The 19,137-nt window shown below is 35.3% G+C and overlaps 1 protein-coding gene across 5 annotated transcripts in view; it reads left to right on the top strand.

Moving 5' to 3' along the window:
- Positions 1-18,737, top strand: part of QKI (QKI, KH domain containing RNA binding) — a 127,185-nt gene extending 108,448 nt beyond the window's left edge. Inside the window, exons 4-7 of one of the 5 annotated variants that reach the window (XR_002481210.1) lie at positions 6,911-6,998; positions 8,333-8,632; positions 9,574-11,704; positions 15,623-18,737. Coding sequence is in view for 4 of the 5 variants with exons in the window: in XM_021705900.1 (XP_021561575.1) it covers positions 6,911-6,998; positions 8,357-8,632; positions 11,630-11,704; positions 15,623-15,639 (456 nt within the window). In the remaining variant the exon portion in view is untranslated. Of the gene's footprint in view, positions 1-6,910; positions 6,999-8,332; positions 8,633-9,573; positions 15,063-15,622 lie in introns of those variants that run through there. The other 4 variants (XM_021705900.1, XM_021705903.1, XM_021705902.1 and 1 more) reach the window with 4 other exon arrangements.
- Positions 18,738-19,137: the final 400 nt, after the last annotated feature.

Genomic DNA, 19,137 nt, shown 5'->3' with positions numbered 1-19,137 from the left:
AAAAAATGCTTGTTATTGAGATCTGGTTTTTCTCCCCCCTTGACATCATTACTACTTTTAAATGAATTATTTATAACTTATCAAAGAAAGGCAGAACACATTGTCCTAAGGTGAAAATTTTTGTCAATTTTTTATATTTTAAATGGAGGTAGCATTCTGTGTATGTTTCTTAAGCTTTTCTGATTAAATAAAGGGTCTCATACTTTCTCTCTACCCTATCTTGCTTTATCTGTGGAAAGTTTTGATGCTAAGCTAGGAGTTAAGATATAGTGTAGGAGTCTGTCAGATAGTGTAATGAGACATGCAAAAAGGTATGCAAAGCTTTTTTGCCTTATTGTGTGTCTTAACATTTCAACTGAATTTGTCAGTGAAACTTTTTTTTTTTGGCACATCATTTTAACTAAGGACACTTTGAAAAAGATTGCCCAGGGATTGATGTTCTCCAGTTAAGCGTAGCAGTTCTGATACATCTTTTCAATATTGGGCTTCTGTCATGATCCTGGGAATTTCTCTAATGGTCTTGGATTTGTGAGCATGCTGCCTCTTGTGTTGAACTTAACACAGAATCTACACGATAGCTCATTAGTCTTCTGTTAAATTACTGAAAATAGAAGTCTGGGGAAAGGAAGGAGTATGAAATCAGGAAAACTTTATCTAAAGGAAATAGTTAACAGTTCACCCTGATTGGCACATAGTGTTCATAGACTTTTGTCAGAAAATGAGGTTGTTGACATAAGAGGAGAGGAAGTTGGCATGATCATAAATGCCCCTCTAGGAAATTCAAATTGTGTGAAGCAGTGATGGAAGCCACCCAACCTCTGTACAGTCAGGAAAGCAGAAACCACACTAGGTATTTCACCCGAGAGAGTTAATAAAGGAATTGGTTAAACAGGTGTTAAGAGCTGAAAAAAGAGAAAAGGGGATAAGCTGTAATACAGATTTAGAAACTGCAGGAAGCAGCTGTTACCCCAGGACTGGGTTATAAAAGAGAAGAAAGTCTAAATAGCAGTGGAGCTGAGACCCCCGACTTGGGGCCACTTGACTGATTAGAGGAACCTCAGGAGCTCGGCAGAGTGGACACTGGCTGGCTAGAGCTTGGGGTCTTGTGGGCAGAAGGGGGCTGCACAGTGAAGCTGAATGTAGAGGTGCTGGGAGCCTAGAAACATGTTTCTGGCAAGTGCGTAGCCGAAGAAGAGCTGTACACAGGGAGCTTCTCCCTCATCCAACTCCTCGGGGTCGCTCTATGGCAATTAATTGAATTGTCATTTTTAAAATGTATACTTTATAGATTTTAAAACACTAAATAAACATGATTTTCTTAACTTTTAGCATGAGGTCTTTGAAAGGCATCACAAGATTGTAGAAGGTATAATGTCATGGTTAAACTTTGAACCCGCTACTCTGGGTTGGGAGTCATTTTTGCATTGTATGAACTTGTATAACTTTGGATAGGCTACCTAAAATATCTGGTTCTCAGGGATAATATAGTACCAACACCACAGATTGGTTAGGAAGTGTAATCCCTGTTTAGATGATGAAGATCTGATACCTACTTCTAAAAAGGTAGAACAGTATATCTGTTAATATTAAACATGACCTATTTCTATCACTTTAGCAGAGCTATTAAACACAGCTGATAACGTACCTATATCTCACTCTAGTATATGCATAAATTAAAATATATATTTATACACCTCCACAATTTGTCATCTATAATTGAAAACCTCAAAAGCTCAGAAAAGTATGTTTATAGTGTGTCTTTATCCCACGTAGTGTGAGCAGGTTTTCTGTGTGTTACAGATTGGATTATATGAGTGTTCCCCCAGCACTGCTTAGGAGTGTTATATAATCTAGATTTATTATCTTTCTATAAATCTGAAAAAGTTTCAAATTGTCAAGGCACTTCTGATGCCATGGGTTTTAGCTATTAACAGATGTTTGTTATGTTTTTGAAATTTTATGTTTTAAAAGTAAAGGGGTTATCCATAATGTTTTAATAATCTTGACGTGGTATTTTTCATAGAAAAACAAAGGAATATTTATCTACCTTATGACCCAATAATTCATAGGTATTTATCCAAGATAAATAAAGGCTTATATTCACCAGAAAAAAAAACCTTGTATGATAATTTTTGTAGTGGCTTCGCCTATATATCCAGAATCTGGAAACAGCCAAATGTCTAGCAGAAGAATGGGTAAACAAATAGTGTACTACTCAGGTGTTGAAACAAGTGAACTACTGGTACATGTAACAATATGAATGACTCATAAATATACTGAGGGAAAGAAACTGGGCTCAAAAACGTATATATTATTTAATTATATGAAAATCCAGGCCGGGCGTGGTGACTCAAGCTTGTAATCCTAGCACTTTGGGAGGCTGAGGTGAGATGATTGCCTGAGCCCCCACGGGTTCGAGAACAGCCTGGGCATCTTAGTGAGACCTCATCTCTATAATAAAAAAAATTAGCCGGACGTGGTAGTACACGCCTGTATTTCCAGCTACTTGGAAGGCTGAGGCAGAAGGATCACCTGAGCCCACCAGGTCAATGCTGGGGTAGCCGTGAGCATGCCACTGCACTGCAGCCTGGGTGACAGAGTGAGACTCCAACTCAACAAAAATAAAGATCTTGGGATATCACTGCATATAAATTTTACCTCAGGCCAGGCACAATGGCTCACACCTGTAATCCTAGCACTTAGGGAGGCCAAGGTAGGAAGCTTACTTGAGCTCAGGAGTTTGTGATCAGCCTAGGCAACGTAGTTAGACCTTGTCTCTACAAAAAAATCAAATAACTAACTGTGGTGGTGCATGCCTGTGGTCCCTGCTACTTAGGTCGCTGAAGCAGAAGGATCACCTGAGCCCAGGAGGTCGAGTGATCGTGCCACTGCACTCCAGCTTGGGTAATATAGTGGGACCCCAACTCTGATTGATTTGATTGATTTTACTTCCATTTTTAAAAAATTGAGCAAATGCTTAGGGAATCAGAAGTTATAAGATTCCAGATAATCATTTGAATTCTACTTTGTAAAATATTTTAGGACTTTATGTTGTTTGCTTGGGTTACAAATGAAAATGTTAGTGTTTCATCTTTGTAGAGATGCTTGTCCCTGATCAAGATTCTACAGGATACCTCGTGAAATGTCTAGAGTTGAGGTGAACAACTCCAGGTTGCCATATTTGGTCAGTTGTCCTTGAGAGAAGAAGAAAGTTCAGAAAAATTGGTCTAGCAGAAGCCAATCTAGTAGAAACTCCAGAGGTTCTGGACTGTATATAAAACTTAGCTGCAAGTTTTCTTATCTAAACTTAAATTTGGTAAAGAGGTAACATACACTTTCAGCCTTGTTGAGGCAGATACAAACTGCCAAATTTCATTGTCAAAACCAGGACAGTAAGGTTGAACTAATCACTTTCATGGGAAAGTAATTCTATAATGAACTCTGTTACCTCTAGGATTACAGGTGTGAGCTTCATGCTCTCTGAGAGAATACAGTGGCGAGTGATGGGGAGTGGCCAAGACACAAGTGAAGCCTATCTTGGAGTAAGACCATCTGGGTTCAAATTTCAGCTCTGCCAACTAAATTCTGTGCTCTTCTGAAAGGCATTAGTGTGGTCTGCCATAGTGTACTGTGATCCTGTATAGTAGGCCATCACCTACAGCAGCATCATATGACGCCCACTCCAACACCCCCCAGTGAAGGTGTGCTGTCTAATTTTTATTCTCCTCTTGTGGTAGTCTCTGCTCTGTTTTTAGGATCCTGGCCTGCAAATAACACATGTGTATGCACACACACTGGCATACACACGCATTTTTTCCATCATGCTTCTCTTCGACTTTCTCACTAGCTAATGAGTGACTGCTTTGTTATCTAAAAGAAGCAGTTCAGTTCAGACATGTTTTCACATACCTGTTCTCTCTGCACAAAACTCTTCTTTCATCTTTAATTCTTGTTCTTTTATCTGCTGGCATTTTCAAACCTGAATCACTTCTTTCTAGTTAGAGAAGGTGACTAGAAGTAAATTTACTGCTTTTTATTTTTTTTAAATGTATATAGTGTATAATTCATAATACTTCTGGTTTTTTTTAATATATAGATTTAAATTTGAAACAACTTTTGTTAAGTTTTTATTTTAGTGTTAAGTTTTTAGTGAACAAGTTTTAAGAAATTTATTATACTGGGCTCGGTGACTCAGCCTGTAATCCCAGTGCTTTGGGAGGCCAAGGTGCGTAGATTGCCTGAGCCCGTGGGTTTGAGACCCGCCCGGGCCACTTGGCGAGACGTCATCTCTACAATAAATAAATAAATAAAAATTAGCCAGGTGTGGTAGCGCACACCTGTAATTCCGGCTTCTTGGAAGGCTGAGGCGGAAGGATTGCCAGAGCACAGCAGGTTGAGGCTGCGGTGGCCAGGAGCATGCCACTGCACTCCATTCTGGGCGACGGAGTGAGACTCCAACTCCAAAAAAAAGAAATTTATTATAATAGATTTCTTATTCTTTCCAGTAGTAGCTTAGTTACTTTTGTTTTTAATAAATTATCTGTGTCTTTCAATGAAATCATGTTATCATGTCTTTAAAATTAATCTTTGTACAAATTAATAGGCGTCATCTCACAAGTATGCAAATATCTTTTTCGTGTATTCTACTATAAAAAGTGGGTTTTTAAAAAGTTAGCAGTGGCACATTAACATTTTCTTCATGATGTTTTCACTTACCTTTTTCTTTAATTCTTTGTAAAAGCCCACTCAGCAGTTCTACTTATTATACATTATACTGCACCATTCACTGCTATAATGCCAAGATAGAATTTTAGGCAGCATTGCAGCTACAATAATAAGGAAGACTGAGGAACTCACGACTTTTCATGGTCCTCCCCCTTTTATGAATTAGGGAGGAACAAAATTACATCTGAAAATTGTACTGTTGGGTACTTTATTTATAAATATTAAGCCCTAAGGATTAGATAATACATAAAAGTGGGGGCATTTAGTTGCATTTCTGCCTGGACTGTGATAGACGGACTTTCATCTGCTGCTTTCTTTTGCTGTAGAACTTAGACACTTGGAATTTGAGAAGAAAGTTAAGGACTTCTCATACCAGCCATTTGAAAAATAAGTTCTAGTAAATATCTTGAATCAGGGTAGGTATTACATGGGGGTTAATCTGTGATAAATAAGAAATAAGCTCTAGTCCCATAGAGCTTGCTTTGGAAGTGGTGATAATAAACAAACTATAATTCAGGGCAGAAAGAATGTATATAGTAGCTTCTCACTTAATGTTGTTGATTGGTTTTAAACTGATTTTAAACAAAATGAGTGTAATGAAACGAATTTTTAAAATCAATGTTATAACAGTGTTTAGGGCAATGATGTAATCTGAGAACCTGCTGAATGTAGTTTTACTTAAAGGGTTCATTTCCAATAACGTGTCAACATTTAATGGCTGTTGGAGAAGGTAACATTTATGTTGAAGTTTATGGGAATAGGTAGAATTTGGAAAGAGAGACGGTAGAACAGCATACTGAGGAGGAGCATTTGCAATGGAGAAAGTGAGATTATGCACAAAGATGACTAGGGGAACGTGATCTGGTTGGATTTATAATATTACACATATATGGAAAATAGTAGAAGATTAATGGCTTTAACTTGAGAATGTTGCTTGGGACCAGAGATCATAGGTTAAATCTTTTATGTTTGTATATAGTAAGAAACCATGAAAGAATCTGAGACATGAGGCTGTTGGAAAATACTGTGCTGAAAATTGTGTTTTGGGCAATTACCTGACCTTTGTGTATAATTAATTGGAGAACACATACACCATTAATATTAATAGCATATTTAGTAGTTTGGTTCCTACATCAGTAACTACTAGGACAAAGGTGACAACAGTAAGTGGAAAGAGTGGGACAAATCCAAGGTAAATGGGGTGACCAAATACATCGATGATTAGAGACTACCAGGTTTACCTCTGTCTTTGTAGCATAGTTATAGTTAGTTCCCCTTTTTACTTTTAAATGTTTCCTGCCTTGTACAGTAAATATGGGGACTTTAAAGATAGATTGCTGTAGGTAGGATTGATAACAATTGAGGGCAGAAAGGGATGATGGCATAAGAGAACAGAATATGCAATTTTTATAAGTTCTTAATGATTTTTGTAATTCCACTAAATTTTCCTTTTGGAGAATTAAGCATAAACTTTATTTACCTGAATGCCACAATCATATCTTGTAGGTTTAAAATCTCAGTGTGTTATTTATTTATTTATTTTTTGAGTTGGGAGTCTCACTCTGTCACTCAGACTGGAGTGCAGTGGCCACTCCCAGCCACTGCAGCCTCAACCTCCTGGGCTCCGGTGATCCTTCCACCTCAGCCTTCCAAGTAGCTGGAACTACAGGCGCGTGCTACCACACGCAGCTAATTTTTGATTTATTGTAGAGATGAGGTCTTGCCAAGTTGCCCAGGTGGGTCTCGAACCCGTGGGCTCAGGCATTCCACTCACCTCGGCCTCCCAAAGCACTGGGATTACAGGCTGAGCCACTGAGCCCAGCCCTTAGTGTGTTTTTTAAATTTTAATTAACGTATCTGAGTATTATAGTATCCAGCAAAATAACAGATACTGAAAAGATTATACTTTTTAGAGGAGCTTTAATAAATTAGCGTAGCTGACATTAAAGTGTTCAAATAGAAATGCAGCCAGTGGCCACTGAGAATATTCTGTGTATCCACAAGCTGTCACTGAGGGAATGGGCTCCAGTACGTCAGCATCTTTGGGTCCTGATCTTTTTTTTTTCAATATTGAAACTGGTGGCTGTAGTCACATGATACTCCTTTTAAAGCTTGTGTGTAGATATAACTGTTATATTTGTGGACAGTGTTACATGTTTATGGCTCTTGTGTTTTCTATGTGTAGGCAGAAGGAGAAGACAGCCTGAAGAAGATGCAACTGATGGAGCTTGCGATTCTGAATGGCACCTACAGAGACGCCAACATCAAATCACGTAAGAATGACACTGATGCCTAGGGTTACCACTGTCTCAGCTATTTTGTCTACAAACCTTTCTCCTTCTGGTAGCACAACACATGAACAGCTTAAACAAAGTGAAGAGATGAAGTAATTGTGTCACTTGATAGGGGTCTAACTGTCCTCTTTTTAATGCTTTCATGAATTGAGGACAATCTTTATTTTATGCCAGCATGTCTAAGGTTGGGGTTTTAATTATTTTTATGACATCCCAGTCTTTAGATTTAGAAGTTCCAGGACATTTTCTATTCGGTTAATTACAGATGTGAGGCTTTCAGCTTATTTTGCTACATTTATGCAAACAGCTATCATTTTGAAAGCTGATTTTTACAGTGAATTTGAAGTGTGTCTGAATGGAATGGCCCTTCTGTTGAACTCTGTCTTTCCACTTTGCTTGCATGTTTTCCCTCCAAGATGTTTTCCCTATTGATTTCCTATGTGAGTTCACAGAGATCAGTGAGCAATAACTATTTCTGGTCCTGTTTTTGCCTTTATATATATCTGTACATATTTTTATAAGCCATAAAAGGATTGCTTTTTTTTAATATTTAAAATGCAACAATATGAGATTTAGATTTTGAGACAATGCATTTCATTTATAGGAATATAATGGTATTTAAGGTAAAAATTTCTAAAAGGAAATAGAATTTTAAAGTCCCAAACAACTTTCCAAAATATAGGGAACCGAGTGGGTTTACTAGTAGTTACTTCATAAATGGATGTCTTGGCTCATGAGACTATATCTCATTACTGGTTTGGAATTTAGAAATGAGGACCTTTTTCCTGTTTCTGTGAAGTTAATTTCTAAAGATGCAGGAAACGTATGTATACACCTAGGGTTCACTTGACTTACTTAATGCAAAGATAATTATTCCTCCTTTATTTTTTAACTAAAGCTGCACTTTAGAACTGTGTCAAGACTGTATTTCTGTGGACTCCGATTCCAAATTATCTTTTAACATCTTCAGTGCGAGTGTTTTCTTGTGCTTCTGCATGCACCTTAGTCCTATGAAATCTTAAAATGATAGATACATAAAATATGAACTAAATATAACCTATTTAATGGGCTCATTCATTTTTGACAGTGGCTTTTTAATTTTGCACAGTCTTAATCACATTGGGAAAGGGAAAGCTGTTTGCATTTGATTGGTGTGCTTTGGCATTTTTGTGTGATCAGCGCATGTACTAACGTTTTCCTTTTATTTTTCTTCTTTCCTGCCTTTTCCTTTCTTTTTCCTACTCCCCTCTCATTTTCCCATATTTTACACTGCTGTCTCTATACTTCCTTCTAAATTTCTTTGCTTACTGTAGCAGCCCTTGCCTTTTCTCTTGCAGCAACAGCCCAGGCTGCTCCAAGGATCATTACTGGGCCTGCGCCTGTTCTCCCACCGGCTGCCCTGCGTACTCCTACGCCAGCTGGTCCTACCATAATGCCTTTGATCAGACAAATACAGACCGCTGTCATGCCAAACGGAACTCCTCACCCAACTGCTGCAATAGTTCCTCCAGGGCCCGAAGCTGGTTTAATCTACACGCCGTATGAATACCCCTACACGTTGGCACCAGCTACATCAATCCTTGAGTATCCTATTGAGCCTAGTGGTGTATTAGGTAAGTTTTTCTTTCATGTGGTTAATAACATTCTTCTTTATACATTTTGCTTTATACATTTCAGACTTTGAAATGATTTTGTCAGTTTTAGAGAGGCAGCGCAAGTTTCCACGAGGAAAGACTGGAAACTAAATTTTGTTTTATTTCAGCCTCCCATGAGGGTTCTGCTTTTAAATAATTGCACCTTAAATTTGTTCAGTTCCACTTTGGTAACTCGGGTTCACTTTAGTGGATAAATTTGTTATGTACATTTTAGACAAAATACTTTTTGCTTTTGACATTACTGAGGTCATTCTGAGTTTTGGGTCCGATCCCATCACCTATCATCTCTACCTCTCAGTCTTACATTTGTATCTCGCAGATCTGTTTAGTTGTTGGCTTAATTTTAAATTTCTGTGTGAAAGTATTTTGAGATCTTTATAAAATTCATATTATTGTATGTGTTTTTTTATTATTTGTGATCACTTAAAATATGAAAGGACCAGATAAATACAGTCATGCATTGCTTAACAACAGAGAAATGTTCTGAGAATTGCATCGTTAGGCAGTTTCATCATTGTGCAAACATGGTGGAGTGTATGCACAAACACAGATGATACAGCCTACCACACGCCTGAGCTGTTTGGTATAGCCATCATAATTCTATAGGACCACCATAGTGTGTGTGGGCCATCGTTGACTAAAACATCGTTATGTGGTGCATGACTGTAGTTACATTCTTCAGGTTTTCACTTTTTGTCTTCTGAAGTCTTAGTCATATTAAACATGAACGATATTCTTAGTTTTAGTAGTACAATATGGAGTAGATGAGTAAATACCTAGTCACTGAATTTAGAATCACACTTGAAGCAAAAATTAAAATCATACTGTAAACGCTTGGTTTTACATGAACAAAAAGTGGTGTGCTTGAAAAAGACATTACTGATGCCTTTTTTTTATAGAGTGGATTGAAATGCCAGTCATGCCTGATATTTCAGCCCATTGACTTGCTGGATGAAGGACTAGAATACAGCAGCTGTTATAACACGACCAGTCAATGTGGAACAAACTGTTTCTGTGCAACCCCTTTGTTTTACCAGACAGAATTTGAATACTTTTTTCCCTGAATTGTATATGACCTTGGTGCTGCATGCATGCTGTTGACTTTTAGGACTTTGATCTTTTAAGGTTGTTTTTTTTTTCCAGCATTAATAGTGATTTATAAAGATTTGAAAGTCTTTAATGAACCAGGACACTAAGATTTAAACTCGAAAATTCATTGTTCAATTAAAGAAAGTCACATTGCTCTGTATGTTATCTGTGTGTGTGCATGCACTCAGGTGCCTTTTGTTTTATGGACAAATACTTTTTGTTGTACATGTTTTCCATTTATCTCTAAATCATTGTATAAAGTAATTATAGGTCAGAATTATACCACAGAACTGTTGATGAGAGGCTTGTTTCTGTTGCACATTTTCTTGAAGCATATTTAAAATAACATGTAACCTGTAACCTTGTTTAAGTTTTCCTTTCTATTAATACTCTGTCCTGTGGTCCCGTGCATGCTCCTTTTCCCAGAACTCCTCTCTGCTGCACCCACAGCATCTGTTCCCGAGGAGTTATGACTCTTGACTTCCTGTAGGGCTGGGACTCTTAGCCTCCAGCTGCTGTACCAGCACTTTCAATTCAAGATCTCCCTGATTTTGCCACATGGAATTATACTTGTATATGATGAATTTATCTAAAATGAGTAAGGGTGATAGACCAGTTTACTGCTTAGAAACAGCAAGAGGCACTGCAGTAAAATTTGTCTCTCGTTAAACAACATGTTTTTTGTCTGTTGGGAAATCTTTATTTTTTAAATTTTAAATATTAGACTGGCAAAATAGAAACCAAAACATGCAGATCCCTAATTGGCATTCACACAGTGAAGAATAATGAGTCGTAATGGGGGAAAAATGTATTATGATCAGTTTTATTTCTTGCTTTACCACCTAAGCAGTAAAACATAATATTGACCACTTGGCGAACTGAGAAAATTATTTTAAATTGCTGAGTTATAACAGATTTGCACACAGATAACATGCATGCTATTTATATCAAGTCTCACATAAATTACTTTAAAATAAGCAGTGCCCTTCAAAACAGATGCAGACATGTGTGTTGGTAGTAGTGAGGAGATTGGTATTAGCATCAAATCTTCATTGATGACTAATTTTTAATTCCCTTCCTTTTATCTTTAGGTATGGCTTTCCCAACGAAAGGCTAAGAATTCAAGAACGGTCTTAACTGAACCCTCATCAGATCTGAATTTAACATGCTTAGTCTCAGCAGCCTCCGGGGGAAAAAAAGCTTAGCCTAGCAGTCAGTGACTTACTTGCACTTTTTGCACATAGATATAAAGTAAAATTATGTTGTTAATTTGGTTTAGTCTGTAATATTACAAAGTAATGGTAATTTATAAAGGAGTGTATAGTAGTATACTGACTGCTAAGTGTACTATACTGTTTGCTTTACTAATCACCTAATTCATTGCAGTTCATACTTATTGACTCAAAGTTTAAAACCACAATCTGTAGGCTTTAAGAATTGCTTTTAAACCTTTTTAAGTGATAAACTCTGGAAGTGGTCTTAAGGTTAGCAAATAATTGTCAGTATTAAATATGACATTATTTAAGTAGTCCTGCTGCAAGAAAGGCACTTCAGTGAATATGTGACTAGTAAAGCTTAAATATGTTTGGATCTACTAGAGTTCATGAAATACTGTAATTTGGGGATTGTAAATGAATGGATAAAATAGGTTAAGGCCAAGATGTTTGAAATGAATGCAATATTAATAGATGCATATATACGTGACATAATATGGTTAATTTTAAAACTACTGTGCCTTAACGTGTTTCTTAAACTTTTGTAGTAAATGAACATTTGAAATCCATTTTTGATAAACCTGCTGTTAATGTTTTTTTTTCCCCTTGTGAATGTTTTCTAACTTTGTCTTGGTAATTGCAATTTAACTAGGTGCGGTGGCTACTAAAGTTCGAAGGCACGATATGCGTGTCCATCCTTACCAAAGGATTGTGACCGCAGACCGAGGTTAGTTTAGTTCTGCAGTTCTTGTTCATAAGAATGCGCTGGGTGTCCATACAATTTGCAACACCACGCCTGATGGAAACATGTAATTGCTTACCTGCACACAGTTTCTTTTCCTTTTCTAAATTCATTTGTAATAATTGACAGATTTAGGGGTTGGGTTTTTTGTTTTGTTTTTTTTTCTCCTCCCTTTATATTTTAACTTATTAAATCTTCTGTTACGTGCTATGATTTATTCCTACTAAAACACAAATTAGTTGATTGGGAAAGCTGTTAAATTTTGATGTTGCCTCAACTATTTTTCAGTAATAATGTTTGCTAAAATTTTCCTTTAATTGTTCAGAAATTTGGGGTTGGTATTGCAAAATGAATTGAACAGATGGTGCTTTAATGAAAGAAGTAAAGGACTATATGTCTCCTGTGTACTTTTGGAGAAAACTGAAGATTTAGTTTCCCTTTTTCTTTATAATAAAATATTTGAGCCACTGTATAAGCCTGAGGGTGCACATGTCAGGTATTTAGATGAAATCAACAAAGTAAGGACTGTGAAGATAACTTTCATGTAGTTGGATTTTTAAAAATAAATTAGAAAGTCAATTCCCTTTTATTCTTACATTCTCTTGCCAAAATGGATCCTTTGATTTTTGTCATTTGCTGCTAAAATATATTATCCGAAGGGTAAACTATCTCTTAAAGCTTTGTGGTGATAGAGATCCAGCTGTTTGAGTATCCTTTTTGACTAACCTGTGACTGGAAAATAAGTCTCCATTTTTCTCCTTTACAACATTGGTAATTTGTGTCCTATATATGCCCTTGGACCCTTTTGTAAATTATTTATGCTTGTTGAGGAGCGACATTTTCGGTTTATTGACATTGAATTGTTTCTTAAGTTTTTCATCACAGGATGGTAATCTGAAGCATGGTAGAAAAGGATTTTTTACACTTTTCTATCATGGCACATTTATTATCTACTAATTAAATCTATCAGAATCTCTAATATTAGTGGGAAATAAGTGATGGATTTACACTTCAGTCTCACGTCTATGAATTTATGTAAGACCTGCCAGCTTCATGTGGTTACCTTGAATACTGATGATAAATACTAGACATAGCTGTTCTTCACATCAGAAATAAAATGCCTTTCCAAAGATATTGTTGATATTTATTTAACATCATACATAATTAAAGAGCCCTGAGGACTTTTACACTAATGTATACATGACTTGTCATGATTATTCAGTGAACAGAATAGATCCTCAGATGAACGATAATTTATGAAGGCAGAACTTCTGATAAGTGTGTCATGTACAAGCATATGCACAGCTCTTCTTGCATCAGAGCATGTCCCCCTAGGAATGGGAGAGTTTTTTTGTTTGTTTGTTTGGTGTTTTTTGGCACTTTAGTTCTAAAGAAACTGGATAATTCCATTAGTAACTTAAAGTGTATACATATCGCTGATATCTAAAATAGTTTAAAGAGCAGTTTCAAGTGTTTTTTAAGGAGATTTTTAAAAATAATTTTGTCTTAACACAATAATTATTGGCCTACTTAATACTTCAGTGCCTTGAGATAGTTGAAAATATTGGAGGGCAATATTACCATATTTGGAAAATTACAACACATTCCATGCATGGCTCTTTCGTACTTACATGGATTTTGATTAGTCCTGTCACTGTTTTTATTCAAAATGCAATGTCAGCAAACCGAAATGCTATTTTTTATAAAAATAACAGAGTACTTGTATACTTATTATCACTGTATGCACTCATTGGGTCTAAGGGAGATGTCTAAAGTCCTTCACTTAAATTATTTTATGATACTACTGTTTTCTCTATTTTTGAGGTTTTCAAAACTATTTTTAAAAAGTCTTTCGAAGAGAAGCTTATTATAGGCATTCACTTACTGCAAAGAAACTCGGTCCTTGGATGTATAACCATGTAATTCTATTATGATAATTTAGAGCACTACATGGTTGACCAGTATCTAGTTCTTTACTAAAAATAAACCCATTTCAAAACTGAATTTGAAGCCTGAAGACCAACTGACGTTTTAGTTGTAATGAACTATAAATGGTTTTGCACAGTTTTGACATACCTGTGTGTACTGTAGGAGGCCCAGACTTGGCAGAGGATGTATTCTAGGTGTACTGGTATATGTAGATGGTAATTTGTTTTATTTATATATTCCACACTCCAAAAAAATCAGAAGTTTTTCTGAGTAATGATTTTATAAAAACCATCACTTACCAAATTTGTATAAGAAACTTAGTTTTAATCAAAATTTTAAGTAATATCAAAAATGCTTTAAGATATTTTATTTTGGAGTACCTGTGAAGTAGTATGACTACATCATGTTAAATATTTATTTTCTTCTTTGATTTTGGAGGAACAGTTTTTATTTTAAATAAAATTCCACTTTTTAAGAAATTCAGGGAAGATTTGGTCACAGTGAAGATACAATATTTTTTTAGTATTTATAACCTGTTCTAAATAATAGAGTGTAGAAAGCATTTTTGTCATATGAAGGTAAATCAGTTCATTCTATAGATCATTTAAACTCTGTGAACATTACACCTACTAGGTTTTGATTTATGAAGTGGCACAGAATCTTACTTTGCACTGAATATCTTTTCGTTCACATCTCCTCTGCCTTAGTCACGATGGCAACAGTACAGAAAATTATATCAAACCTCAGAATATAGTAGAAATAATTAAGCTGTTGAATGAGTCTTAAAAATCATACTACTGTTAAGTGGACCAAGTTTGGTGAAGCAGAATGTGACAGAGGTTGATTAAGGAAGGAATAGCTCAAGGACATTGGGAATGATAACTTTTCCACTTGAGAATTACTTTATGTTTTACTGTAATTTTTAAACATTTTTTGTTCCTTTTGTTATTTTGCAAAAGAAAATAGTATTTACAGGTGGCTTCTTTTAAAATATAAAAATATAAAGCAGGAATGTATATGAAATGTCAGATTTTATTGTATTTGCAGAGTATTAGCTTTGAAATTGAATAAAGAAAGCTGTTTGTAGTTTTAAAATGCCTTATTGGTATCAGTTAGAAATTTCTTCTATTTTTTGATGTACTTAGAGCTTTTTGAGTATAGATTTTAAATGGCAGGATTTTACAGTGTTTACATGCAAGTGCATTTTATAAGTGTTCTATATGTGTAAAATAGTATTTTCAACTGGAAAGTGTTGGCTAGTGCAAGAGGCCTGGCCTTTTTCTGGTTCCCATGATGTTGCCTACACTGCTAGACTACAGTTTAGTATTGCTTTGTATCATGAGGCCAAGAAATTCCATGTTGTTTGTAAATAGAATAATTGAAAAAGCAATAAACATTTATTGAACAAAAGAAACCTTGTTTGGCCCAGAGTTTATGTTGAACCAAATTGTTCGTAGAAATTAAGTTTCTTTAGATCCATTTCTGTTAATCATCAGTTATTAATAATCACATCCATCATTAATAGTTGCTTTAATGCTTGCATCTGAGAGAATACTAATGCTTAATAGCAGTCAGATACTGATAACTGCACTGACTGTTTCAAAATTCTGTATACCAAACCTATTCATTGTTGTTTTTCAATTTCCTTCATTGACTGCTACTAACTATTAGTTGTTAGTTGTATTTTATTTCTATTTTTCCTGTTAACCAGTTTTTCATTTTTATTTATTTATTTTTTAAAATTTTGTGGGAGTGGGCTCCTCTTCATTTGTTCAAATCATGATATGAAATTGTCATGATTTTTATTGTATTCTGTAGATGGTGTCAATCAGTTTGTCAGAATTAAACATGCTTTTTTTTATTAGTTGTGATTAGTTTTTCATGTTGTCATTAAGCCGTCACTAGCTGAAACTAATCTCTTCTCTATCTTTTCTTTTCTTTTTTTTGTTTTGTTTTTTGTTTCTAACCACCCAGCCGCCACCGGCAACTAACCTATGACCTTCTGACCTCTGAACTCTTCACCCAATGATGACCTGACCATGCCTGCCTGCTGATCAGTTAACTGGTAATCGCCTTTGCTTGCCTGTCGTCAGTGCAGCGAGCTGAGGCACTTGTCCGTTCGTCTTACCATCTAACCAAACAAAAGACAAAGAAATTGTTGTCCTCCAACTCAGCTTTTGTTTTATTTTCTTCCTGTTTGGGTGAAAGTGGTTCTAGAACCTGCACTGAATTGTAGTAAAGCAATAAGGCCCAATTCATCCCACAGCACTGATCATCTTTTAATGTCCCATCCTAAGCGAACGGTAAGAAGGCCTCTCTTAAGAAGGGGAGACAGATGGCCCTTAACTACTCAATGACAGAGGCAGTTACTGTGAGAGACTTCTAGGAATCTTTTTCTTCTGATAGCGAAGTCAAAGCTCTCTCTGAATGTACTGTGTGATGATGCATCATGCATGAACCTTTGGTCAGGGATGTCATTGGTGAAGTGATTTCAAAAAAGTATTCAAAATTTGATATGCTGTTTAGTCACTACAGTGCCCTCAAAGGGCAGAAGTTGCAGCCTTTTTTATAATGCCTGCCAAAATTTGAAGTATTAGAAGAAGTGTGCCATGAGAGAAAAACCTATGGAGTTTTGAAAAGTAATGCAAAGAACAAAACTGCAACACTATTTTTTAAAAGATAAATATCTGAGTTAAAATTATTGAACCTTTATTTTACACCTCCTAAAAAATAACGAGAACAAGGTACATGCATTATGTGTCACATTACTGGGCAAACTGTTCAAGTATTTTTTTTAAACCTCCCTGTATAGAAAAAAATCATTAAGGATGTAAAAGCCATGCTTGCCTATTTGCTGTATACATGTAATGAAATTGTAGATAAAGTGTAGTGCATTGAAACAAATGAACAAAAAGTAGATACTTTTACTATACAAGGGTGCTGGTGCAGAAAAAAATATATATATTTTTGGAAATGTAGCATTTTATACTTTCAAGTGTTATAAAAAAAAGAAAAAGAACAAAGAAACCCTTTATTTCATTAAATGATTTTTTCTGGTGGTTGTCAAGAAACAAAAGACCAAAAGAGCCTTTTTGTCTTTCTTTTTTATTTTTTAAGTATTGGAATAAGTCTAAAGAAAAGAAAGTGCCTTATTTTCCTTCATGGTCATTTAGTCAAGTGTCTCGTAAGATCAGCTCCTCCCTCAGAATACAAGTTAATGCATGTTACTCAGTCGCCCAGTATGTGAAAGGAGAGATGAGGGAGACAAATGAGTTGATGATTTGAATTAGATGATTTTTGCCACGTTACCTTGATACAAATTTGCCAAATCTGATACTGTGAAAAAATTTGATAAACTTTTCTAATGTCTGACTAGTATGTTTTAAAACATCATTCTTTCAAAAATCTTAATTGAGTACTTTTGGTTATTGCAACCTTCGATGTTAGCCCAAAGGATTCTGAGATAAAAAATTATGTGTAGGCTAAACATCAGTTTATAGACTAAATTAAAACTTTATTTTATTTGGAGAAGGGGATGCATTAGTTTTTATTATTATTATTATTATTATTAAGTGGAGATAATAGGATACCTAACAGACTTTTTCACAAGATTTGTGATTTTCATTCTGGAAACCAGTATTTTTTAAATGACCCAAATTTAATCAGACTTCTTTATATCGTATCAGATAACTTATTAGTCCATCTCTTTGCTGGTTTCAGTAACTTCTGCTACCCCTCCACGCCCCCCCACTTTTAACTTTATAGGAATGTGAAAAACTAGCATCATTGTGCATATAAATACTCAGCTACATTTCAGTTTAATCTTCTAATTTATCATGAAGTTTAAACAGGTTTGTGGTTAAAGCAATGTTTGCACAAAGCCTACATCTAAACACTTGAGTGAATAATTATTAACTGCTCAGTACCAGACGTGGCAAATCTCAAGTTGACAGTGGATTTCCCCCAGCCTGTCAACTCATCCCCTCTTCCACACCTTCCAGCGTCCCAGTCAGAGGTCAGCAGGAAGCTCAGTCAGCACCTTCTCGGTGACCTCCCCTATCATCTTGTCTCACTTGGAAACTTTTTAAGTTTATTTACTATGCAATAGACATTCATTGTTTTGTATCCAGCTAGCTTTGGTTTAATGTGCCACTGCTTTGTCTTTCTGTTACACCTACAGTTGTTTTGATTTATTTACAATATATGCTGTGCCATTTTGATTTTTATATTGTTTGGTTGGTTGAATAAATTTGCGACACTCAAACACTTGAGGTGATAGTTGTTAAAAACAATACCAGTATTTGATCCAGTTTCATCTCAACTATATTATACCTGGACATTTTAGATATTTATCAAAGGTCTTTTATGGGCTAGAAGGTTAAATGTATGAAATAATAAATGTGTGGCATTGATGAGTAATGTTGGCTCTGAACAAACTTTTGAAAAACTTAAAGTTGATAAATTTTTGGATCAACTGAAAAAAAGCATGACTTTTGAAATCTCTGGATGCCTTGGTTCTCAGTATTATCATTCTTTATTGAATTTATTTCTTATTAAAATATGTAGTTTTTAAGACTTTTTTTCTGACAGTATTATGTAATTTTTTAGTGTGGGTAGATGGGAGTGTCGCTTGTATGTTACCATACAGCTGACATGTATTTTTGTCTATTCTTTATTATCTTAGTAGTTTCATGCTATGTATGTACCATAACCAACCTATTGCCTATGAGAAACATGTAAGATAATGTATTTACAGCCATTGTTACAAGTTTATAATGTATTTTTCTATCTTGTTTTATATGTATGTTATATAACATTCAAAAAGAATTTTTTTCTTGATTGAGAAAAGGATACAAAATGCAAAATCCACAATTTTGATAACTGAAAATTGCCAATTGTTTTGCAGTACTTTATTATATTGGGTGTCTTGTCTTTTTTGGGCTTTTAGTTAGCTAATGAATGAATACATTAGACACTTTTGGGTTTTAGTTGGGATTTTACATAGCTTGCATTTTAATTCTTTGGTTCTTTGCTGTTTCTATTAACCCATAGCATTATTTTAATAAATGTTATAATACCAACCTACTAACTCTGGACTATGTCTGTTTATTAACATTTACATGTTTAATTAAAATAAATAAAGACAAAAGAATGTAAAGTCTTGAGTTACTGGACTAACCCTGAAGAACGTGACCACAGATAATATAGCGTGACTTGTTTTTATGTTGTTTGTCAGCTGACAATTCCGCACACTACTGTTAAGATGGCTTTGGTTATTCTGGTCTTTTACCTTGGGGGGTAGCTGCCAGTAGAGATGGGAACAAAGTAGCAGTTGTTTGAGGCATTCTTCTTCTAGTCTTGTCATTTGCCTTTCAGCATCTGCCTTACTAATTCCACACGTTCTTATTTTTCCTTTTCCAAAATAATCACTGTCTGCTCACAAAATAAAGAGTAAAGAGATTCATTATAATGGTGTGTACCCAGAGAAA

The sequence above is a fragment of the Carlito syrichta genome, unplaced genomic scaffold, assembly GCF_000164805.1.
Source record: "Carlito syrichta isolate Samal-C Ts95f unplaced genomic scaffold, Tarsius_syrichta-2.0.1 Scaffold314800, whole genome shotgun sequence".
NCBI lineage: Eukaryota > Metazoa > Chordata > Mammalia > Primates > Tarsiidae > Carlito > Carlito syrichta.
The sequence above is the reverse complement of the archived record's forward strand: the minus strand, read 5'-3'. Positions and strand labels throughout refer to the sequence as shown.